General features: G+C 34.2%; 1 protein-coding gene across 3 annotated transcripts; it reads left to right on the top strand.

The window, feature by feature from the left end:
• Positions 1-849: 849 nt before the first annotated feature.
• LOC107857548 (B-cell receptor-associated protein 31) lies at positions 850-8766 on the top strand. Of its 3 annotated transcripts, XM_047406143.1 has the most exons (3): positions 907-1392; positions 8187-8577; positions 8611-8766. In XM_047406143.1, exons 1-2 carry the CDS (start codon positions 1107-1109, stop codon positions 8567-8569), a joined length of 669 nt encoding a protein of 222 aa, XP_047262099.1. In that variant the 5' UTR covers positions 907-1106; the 3' UTR covers positions 8570-8577; positions 8611-8766. The 3 variants fall into 3 exon arrangements, with proteins under 3 accessions (XP_047262092.1, XP_047262105.1, XP_047262099.1); XM_047406136.1 differs by having other exon boundaries at positions 850-1392; positions 8187-8766; XM_047406149.1 differs by having other exon boundaries at positions 883-1326; positions 8187-8766.
• The last annotated feature ends 1073 nt before the right edge of the window (positions 8767-9839 follow it).

Here is a 9839-nt window from a genome sequence, read left to right as displayed (position 1 = left end):
TTTAGTCTATTTAAAAAAGAATGACCCCTTTCCTTTTTTGGCAATACTTTAATTTCATCTTTCCACATGACATATTTATGACCACAAGATTAAAAGACATTTTAATTTATTTGACACTACTTTAATTTAAGGCCACAAGATTCAAAAGTCTTCTTTATTTTCTTAAACTTTATGCCAAGTCAAAGTAGATCATTCTTTTTGAAATGGAGGGAGTAATACAATTGTCTTAATTTCATAAATTGGACAAGTAAATTAAAGTAATTATTTTGAGTATGAGCGTCAAGTGATAATAGACGAGTATTAATAATTGTCTATATAAATAAATAAGTAGTGATTGTCACTAATAGAGTGTTACATAAATTATAATTTAAAATCTAAAAAAATATAATCTTAAAATCAGGCCTTATTTATAATAATTTATAAAATTAATATTACTTGTTATTTTCACTTGTACAATAAATATTAGAGTTTTGATTATTATTAATAAAACTAATTTTCTCATTAAGTTAATTTACTTCATTATAGATCATCATAAGTTTATTTACTTAATTAGTATTTCTTACTTTTTTTTACCTTGTGGATAATGTTCATGTTTTTATAAAAAAAGTTGGTACATGAATTTTAAAAAATTGAGAATATGATGATTTCAAAGAAGTAAAAAAAGAAGAAAAAAATTGATGAGGAAAGAGTACAATAAACATTTTAAAAATTTAATTAGGATAAAGAGAGGAGTATGACAGTTGTTTAAAACTGAGGGAAAAATTTAATTTTAAAGACAGTTGGTGAGGGAAAATAATTTTCAACGATTGATAATATATGGAACCGTTCACATCAAATGTACAATGCTGAAAAGTTGAGGGACCTCAGTGTAATTAAGAGTCCTAGCAAAAATGTAACTGAAGATACAAAAAGGAGCTACAAAAACCTCTCCAAATTCTATTCTACTTCTTCCTCTTCTTGTCCTCGTCGCGCTTGTCAGCTGCGAGTACTCAACCCCCTGCTATTTATACTTGTTCGATCCCAGCCACTAAAACCTCCATCAACCCCCTCCCCCTCCCCCAATCTTCAATCTCAACCTTTTAAAAGAAAACAAATCGATTCCAATTATGATTCAGTTACTATTCAGTTTGATATTTGCAGAGAAGGCACTAATCGTGATCTTCGTATTCAAGACGCCATTAAGGAAGCTTGTTATAATTGGATTAGACCGTGTGAAGAGAGGACGCGGTCCAATTATTGTAAAAACAGTAGCTGGAACTGTTTTCGTTGTTATGATGTCTACAATCTACAGTGTTGCATCGATCCATACAAGGTGGGTGGATGAAGGTGCTGATATTACTCCTACTGATCAGATTCTTTTGGCTCAACATCTTCTAGAAGCTTCTCTTATGGGTGACTCTACTCTCTCGTTCATCTTCTGCGTCTCTAAATTAGCTTTTGTATTGAATGTGTATTCGATGTGATTACTCTACTAGCAATTGTAGTACTCACTTTGTCCCAATTTATGTCATACCTTTCGAATTTCGAATTTCAAGGGTCTTAGGATCAAAGGAGAATCTCTTTCACCCCAGTTTCTTTACAAGTACTTTTAATATTTTAAATTTTCAATTATTCTTAATTTTTGATTGACGAGACCCGGGAGGTGTGAATGATAAATTAGAAAGTGTTCAGGTTGAGTAGGAGCAAGACCGAATATTTGGAATGTAAGTTTAATGGCTCGAGGGAGCAGGACGAGGTGGTAGTAAGGTTGGATTCTCAGGTGGTGTGTAAGAGGGATAATTTCAAGTACCTCGGGTCCATGATTCAGGGGAATGGTGAGATTGACGAGGATGTTTCTTACCGGATTAGGGCGGGATGGATGAAGTGGAAGTTCGCCTCGGGGCTGTTGTGTGATAAGAAGGTGCCGTCCAAGCTTAAAGGCAAATTTTACAGGGTGGCAGTCCGCCCGGCCATGTTATATGGAGCGGAGTGTTGGCGTAAAGAACTCTCATATTCAAAAATTGAAGGTGGTGGAAATGCAGATGTTACGTTGGATGTGTGGTCTTACTAGGGTGATAGGGTTCGGAATGAGACTATTCGGGAGAGGGTTGGAGTGGTCGGTGGAGGACAAGATGCGGGAGGTCCGTTTGAGATGGTTTGGACACGTGATAAGGAGGGGCACAGATGCACCAGTTCGTAGGTGTGAGAGGGTTGTTTTGGATGATTTCAAGCGGGGCAGGGGTAGGCTAAAGAAATATTGGAGACAGGTGATTAGGCGAGACATGGAGCAGTTACAGCTTACTGAGGACATGACCCTATATAGGAAGAGCTGGAGGACGTGTATTAGGATAGAAGGCTAGTGACTATTAGGGTAGGTAGGGTGGGGCATTACCTGTTTGGTGTATTACTCTTGTTAGGCTATCTTGTTGCATGCTGTATTACGAGTACCTACTATTCTTTGTTTACTTTCCATTTTAGGGGCGTTTTTATGTCTTGTCATCTTGTTCCATGCGTTTTGTACGGTTGTGATTACTTATCTTATCTTGAGGCGGGGGTCTATCGGAAACAGCCTTGCTACTTTTCCGGAGGTAGTGGTATGGACTGCGTACATCTTACCCTCCCCAGACCTCACTATGTGGGAAAATACTAGGTTTTTTGTTGTTGTTGTTGTTGTTGTCAATTATTCTTACTTTTTAAACAGTTTTCAATTACTATGTAAATTTTATTTTTAAAAAATATTTTTTTTCCGAAATTAATGGTCAACATTAAAAATTTGACTCTCCAAATTAAAGAGTACCAGAATTTGATAGAGGGAGGACTAGGTTTTCTGAAACTTATAAATGTAAATAAGTTAATTCATTTTGTCGAAATTCAGTTGCCTCTTGTAAGATCCTTTTCTTTTTCTTTATGTTCTATGGTATATCTATTTTGCTGCATTGTTGTCTGAATCCCTTTTAAAAAGGGCATGCATAACTATAACGTAACTGGTAAAGTTGTCAAAACAACCTCTTGCTCAAATACAGGGTAAGGCGGCATACAATAGACCTTTGTGATCTGGTCTTCCTCTGCACCCCCACATAGCGAGAGCATTAATGCACCGGGATGTCCTTTTTAAAAAAATCCTTTGTCCTCATCCTTGCAACTTTTTAACTGAATATTTTGGTTTATTTTTCATGCATATACTGCTTCTGAGATATGAGTAAACATCAGCGGTTTACTTGGAATTGCAACTTTTATAGTTTATTAACTCACGGCGATGTACCTTTTATTTCATTCTGTATATAGTCTATACTAATTAAGGTCTAATTGGTCTGAATAATGTTGACTTCTTCAGTGTGCTAGCTTAACTGCCATACAACCTTATTATTATGATAGTGGTTCTATTCCGTCCTCTCTAAACAATGTTTTATTATTTTTGAAAAATGACATACTTAAAAGTAGTTCGTGATGATGTGATGTTATCTTATTAAAAAAAAAATAAAAACAAAGAGTAGTTACATTTAATGGGGCATGCTAAAAACATTAAATGCTCGTGCCACACTTCTTTTTGCTCAAGAACAGTTGTTGTCCTTATTATCGTATCATTCAATCTTCACTTCTTTAAGCATACCGGTGTTAGAAAAAAATGAAAAAGTATTAAGAATGCATAGCTTTCGTGCTCTTAAAAAGGGATGAAACATCACTACCTCATTTATTTTGGTAAAACCACAGTGCGGGTTAGAATGGAGTGGTGGAGATCTTTCCTAATGCAGTCAACTTTACAAACTTATGCATGGTTTCTCCACCTTTGGCATCTGGCTATAGGCCAGTCACTGCACATTGCGAATACTAGATGAAAATTTACTTCCTTTATCCCATTTTATTTTCATCACTTTCCTTTTTGGTTTGTCCTAACGAATGTCACATTTCTCTCTTTTTTTTTTTTTTTTTTTGATTAAGGTAAAGTTGTATTCTTCAGCATACAATGCTGGCAACCTCCAAAGAATTACAGTGGCAATAAGTCCTACTTACAAAGAACCTAAGAAACCTACTAACTGACCTGCTTCATCTATACCCTCTTCTTTACACCACAAATACAAAGTACTAATGCAAGAATCTTTGACTCTCTGCATGGGGTTAGTAATATACTCAAAACATCCATTGTTTCTTTCCATCCAAATGGACCACCATATGCATGAAGGAATTATGTTCCACCATTTCTTTTGAGCTTTTCTCCCTCCTCTTTTCATCCAAAAGCTAAGAAAATCTGCAGTGTTCTCAGGCATTAACCAGGGTCCTTGAGGTAGGTGGAGGAACATGTGCCATATCTGAGAAGTGATTCTGCAATGAAGGAACGACTATTTGTTTCTTTTTCAGTACAGAACAAATGATGTTTGTTTCCTCTTTTTCATCACAGAACAAATGATTGTTTGTTTCCTCTTTTTCATTACAGTAGAAACACCTGGAGACAATCTGGAAACCGCTTCTTTTCAATTTTTCATGAGTCAAGCATGCTTTCCGACAGACCAACCATGTGAAGTACTTCACCTTGGTTGGAATGTTACATTTCCATATTTGTCTCCATGGTCCAGGAATGCCCCCTGGTTGTACCAAAAGTTCTCTTTTATAAAATCTCCCTATTGACAACCTCTCATCCTTTTCATGTCTCCAGCTTATAGTGTCTAGTTCTGCATTACAACCATTGAAATCACCCAGGCTCTGTAGCAGCATAGCAACTCTATCAATCTCCCAATCATTTAGGAGCCTTCTAAATGTAAGGTTCCATCCTTGAGGAGACCAGGTCTCTGCAATTGTTGCTCCAGGATTACCACAAGAAGAGAATAGGTCAGGGTAAGCATCCGTTAAAGGCTCTTGACCAATCCGCTTGTCCTTCCAAAAGATGACACATTTCTCTTTTTAGGAACTGTTTAAGCTTATTATTCCCATTTTACCATGGATGACAGGATTTTTTGGGACTCGATATAAAATTTCATTCTTTTATAGGGGAGACAAAATAAAAGAACATCTAAAACTCTCACCACCACTCATTTTAAAAATAACTTGGTTCTTTTCATATATTTGGCTTATATGTTAAAAGTATGATTTAAATTTTTGAACTCCCCTAGGCAAACACCTTAATGGAGTGAGTACTATGTGGGTGGGTACTGTAGTTGAATATGAATTGCCAGGTGAATATCTCTGGCTTTACTTCTGCCTTCTTCTACAAATTATTTCCGGCCAAAAGTTGATATCTTAGCCATAGAAGGGTGTAGTGAAATAATGATCTATGGGTTATACTCTATAAAACTCTGTTTGATCTGTATTCACTGTCTGCATTTCAACCGCTCTCCTTCACTTTGATTCTTTATTTTACGTTTTTCTTTTTTGGGGAGGGGTTAATCTATATCTGTGATAGTCTTATTGGTTTCTATTTGTATTTAACTATATGTTCAACGTTTGTATACAGTAATTTATTTTACTAATTCTTTACAAAGACATGCCAGAGGGTGTTTTGGAAAGGCAATTTAGTTTTCATACAAGACAATGTCTTTAATTTGTTCTTAAGTGAGCATTTAGTAACTACTCGATATGAGAACAGATGATTTTAGTCCAACCACAAATTCAATCTACTTATATCTTCTTGTCACTACTCTGCCTTCTGCTGTTCTAACTAACGGACTATTCAACACTTATGAGAAGGAAGGAAAAGCTACACCTTCAAACATGTAATGGCCTGGTGTTGGTTTTCTGGGCTATTTATTTCTAAGCTAGGCTTTTGCTTTAGTTGAGATGTTTCAGTAGGCATTTTGCCAGTCTGTTAAATCAGGGCATTGTAACTGAGATAATTCTGGGACTTGCATCTGTTATGTCACATTTGTGCTTTTACTGTATAGATGAATCACATTTCATCCTATCCTTTTTCTCCCACGTTATTGCTGGCAGAGGAAGATCTAGAATTTGGAGGTTCTGGGTGCACACTATCTTGAATGTAGACGTGTTACAATGTACTCGGTCCAAATAGAGTAAACATTTGGTCAGTTTGATCAACTTTGGTTTTCGGTTTGGGTTATTCGTTTCTTTTTTGTTTATATCGACGATGACTGAACAGAAAAATGTAATAATTATGACAATTTGACGCAAAGTATACAACTTAGAAGAGGGAAAATATTTATATTTTATGCTTGAAATAAAAAGAAAGAAAACGGAAGTCATCAAAATCTAATAAAAGGAAAAAGATCAACTAAGATTAAGTTAAAAAGTTCTATAATTATGATTATGGTGTTATGTTGATGTGAGTTCTAAGTGCAGCTTTACTCAAATATTTTGAAAAGTGCATCAGATAGGACTGGAACTCGAATTCTTGAGAGTAAAACTCCTTTCGGTCTTATCGGGTGGCACGATTATTATTTATTCTATTTCTTATACATACATACATACCGTATATATATACTAGTTGCACGGGCCCAACAAATATTTTTTAAAATTTATTTTAATTATTGTGATTTATAATATTTTTTTACATATTTTTTAAAAAATATATAACAAATTTTTATTTTTTTTTTTAGATATTTTTAGTTGTTAACTATTGTAATTTATAATATTTTTTATGTAATTTTCAAATGCTTAGATGACCATAATAATTAATTATGAGTGATATAGTAAAGTTACGATTGAAGAAGCGTAGCAGACATGTCTTAATGACTCACAACAACTAATTAGAAGTGATATAGCAAAATTACTTAAAAAATACTTGTGCAAATTTTTAACTGGTCATAATAATTAATTAGGAGTGACATAGTAAAATCACGATTGAAATAACGAAGCAGACTTGTCTAATTACAAGTGATATAACAAAATTACTATACAAAAATACTTGGTGAAGCAGCTGAAGCAGATATTTCATAAATATCTATTTTACTTTTTAATTAAATATTAGTATTAATTTTCTAATACATAAATAAATTTATAATAATTAATTAGAGATAATATAATCAAATTACGGAGGAAGCAGTTTATGAAGTAGGCAGGAGAAACAGGCTGCTTCTCCTACTCCAACAACAACAACAAACCCAGTGTATTCCCACATAGTGGGGTCTGGGGAGGGTAAGATTTACGCAGTCCATACCACTACCTCCGAAGAAGTAGAAAGGTTGTTTTCGATAGACCCCCGGCTCAAAACAAGGAATAATAATTAAATACATAATAAAGCATAAAACAAGATGACATAACATAAATCCGAGACCCACAAGTAATAGTAACCAAAGAAAAGCAAACAAAATCGTAATAGAGCATGAAACAAGGTGTCTTAGCACTTATTAGATAAGATTACCTACCCCCCCCCCCCCCCCCCCAACTTTCTACATGGATTCGCGTCTGCTGCTAGCCCCCTTTAAAATGATGCCCATAAACAGATTTATGTTAATGTGGAGTGGCTGTATGGGTGTTTGATTGGTAAGAGTAATTCTTGATTCTTCCCTTGGTTGCATTGATCTGGTGGTTTGAGTGCGCAACACATGATGTGTGGATTAGGCGCATGTGTGAACCCTGCTGCAAACTAAAGTTGGTATATAAGTGGGGAAGGGTAGAGGGACAGTCCATTTTCCATTGAATTTCAAACCGTGTGCCACTGGCACTTGTGGATTTATTGGTTGTCAGAAAATAAAGCATAAGGAAAATGCTAGTGGATCAAATATAAAAAAATTGGAATAACATTCCTGCATGCACATAGTTTTGTGCGAGCTATGATTCTTTCCAAATCATCTTATCACAATGATGCAGAAATGTTACTAGTGATGGCTATGTTTCCACTTTTACTGCTATGAGATGTGAAAGGAGCTATCAAGCAATACTGATTCTCTTTATCCTATATAGTAATGCTTAGTATATTTAGATGTGTATTTACATAGTATGTGTAAAATGTTGTTCACAAGTTCTTTCTCACTTGCACAGTCAACTTGATATCTTTTCCTTTTGAGGTTTCTCTACAGGCTGGTCTTATAATAGACTTGACATTATTTATTAGAGGATTTGCTTTAGTATTTATGGATTAATATTGGCAGTTGTATGGAGTGGTTAAAATTACAACCTTTTTTAGGCTTTTTTTGGGGTGTCACAGAAAGCCATCTGGCTTGAGGGATATATCTCGATTGCACTTTATCCCTGTCTTATGTTTCCAGTTTCTTTTGGTGTTCTTTGACTTCTGGAATTCACAATTACTCTTTGTGCAGGATTCGCCCTCTTCCTCGCCTTCATGATTGATAGACTACACCATTATATAAGAGAACTTAGTATAAGGAGGAAGACCATGGAAGCTGTGAAAAAGCAAAACAGAGCCTTCGAGGATGGAAAGAGTGGGGCTTCAGAGGAGATAAAAACTTTGGAGGGGGAGGCAAGTGCATTGCGTGGAAAGATCAGGCAGCTGGAGTCGGAACTGGTGGAAAAGGCCAAAGAAGCAAGCAGTGCTGAAGCCAATGCAGGTGCTCTTAGAAAGCAGTCAGAAGGATTTCTTCTTGAATATGACCGCTTACTTGAGGAAAACCAAAATCTTCGTTCTCAATTGCAATCACTGGATCGTAAATTGTCACGTTCTGAAAGCAAGAAGGTTTCGTAAAGAATCATATCGCAGCCTAGTGAAGACCTGCAATTTCTGTAATGATTTTGTTAATACCTTGGTATCGTCCCTGCTCAAATGAGGGATGATACAGAGCTCCGAGAGTGTCATTTTACTCTTAGTTTTCATGTCCTAAAGAATTCTGTTATGCAACGGGGGTTAACATTATGAATACTATATTTCTGTAGCATTTGTTAGAGGCATCTCCAACCCTTACTCCATTTGTTGCTTCATTTCCTCCAAATTTGGAGAAAATCAACTCCAATCCACTACTACAAATTTTACTCCAAAAAAGAGAATTTTTCTTTTATTGTTCTTTCTTCAATAATATATTATTATTTTTATTTCATTTATATTTTCTTATATCATAAAATAAATCCATTTTTCTTTTTTCCTTGAAACATAATCACCGTTTATAATTCATATTCTTTTCTTACACAACAAAATTAACTTATATTTTAAATAAAAATATTATATATGAAGATTAATTTATAAAAATTATAAATTAATTTAAATTTTAAAATTAATATGATAAAGGTATAACATAAAAAATATAGTTACGAATACTAGGAACTTAATTAACAGTTTTACAATATGTTAAATTAAAAATGTTATATAATTAAAATAATAATAAAATATTCAAAATGTAACTTCGAGTTGATGAATAGTGACTATTCACCCTCCAAAAATGTAGTGTTGAAGTGAATTTCTCTATTTTTTTACTTCAAATTAGGCATTTGAAGAAATTTAAGAACAAATAAGACTGGAGATTGTCTAAGCCCTTTAAAAAACACTTTGCCAATTCTCGTTGAATACTCTCTCTATCTTATCTTAACTCAAGTGGTTGTCCTAAAATAATTGTCACTTAAGAAATTCAAGCTAAAATTGTCAATTACTTTCAACTACACTCTTAGCATAAAAAAGGTATTCTCTCTATCCACTTTTACTTATTTATTGTACTAAAAATAGATGTTTATTTTTACTTTTTTTTATTAAGAAAAAAATAAGAGGTAGTTTATCATTTAGTTTTAATTTATCCTTACAAACTATAGTCATTTTGAAATAAATGTTTTATTTCAAAGTATTGAGTTTATTAACTAGAGGGTTAATTTGGCCCTTATTTATTACTCGTCTCTATTTTATACTCCCTTCGTCCAACAATACTTATTTACTATTGACTTGACACATATGTGTCCAATAAAAATGTCTCAAGTCAATAGTGGACAAGTATTATTAGACGGAGGGAGTATAAAATAAAGATGAATAATAA

The sequence above is a fragment of the Capsicum annuum genome, chromosome 2 (genome assembly GCF_002878395.1).
Source record: "Capsicum annuum cultivar UCD-10X-F1 chromosome 2, UCD10Xv1.1, whole genome shotgun sequence".
In the NCBI taxonomy this organism is placed as follows: domain Eukaryota; kingdom Viridiplantae; phylum Streptophyta; class Magnoliopsida; order Solanales; family Solanaceae; genus Capsicum; species Capsicum annuum.
Note: the sequence above shows the minus strand (reverse complement) of the source record. Positions and strands in the feature narration are given on the sequence as shown.

What these genes read in the sequence shown, in the direction of transcription:
- LOC107857548 (XM_047406136.1), top strand. Translation starts at nt 1,107, where the DNA reads ATGATTCAGTTACTATTCAGTTTGATATTTGCAGAGAAGGCACTAATC. An exon ending in TCTAGAAGCTTCTCTTATGG is followed by an intron (nt 1,393 to 8,186) that starts GTGACTCTACTC and finishes CTCTTTGTGCAG; the next exon opens with GATTCGCCCTCTTCCTCGCC.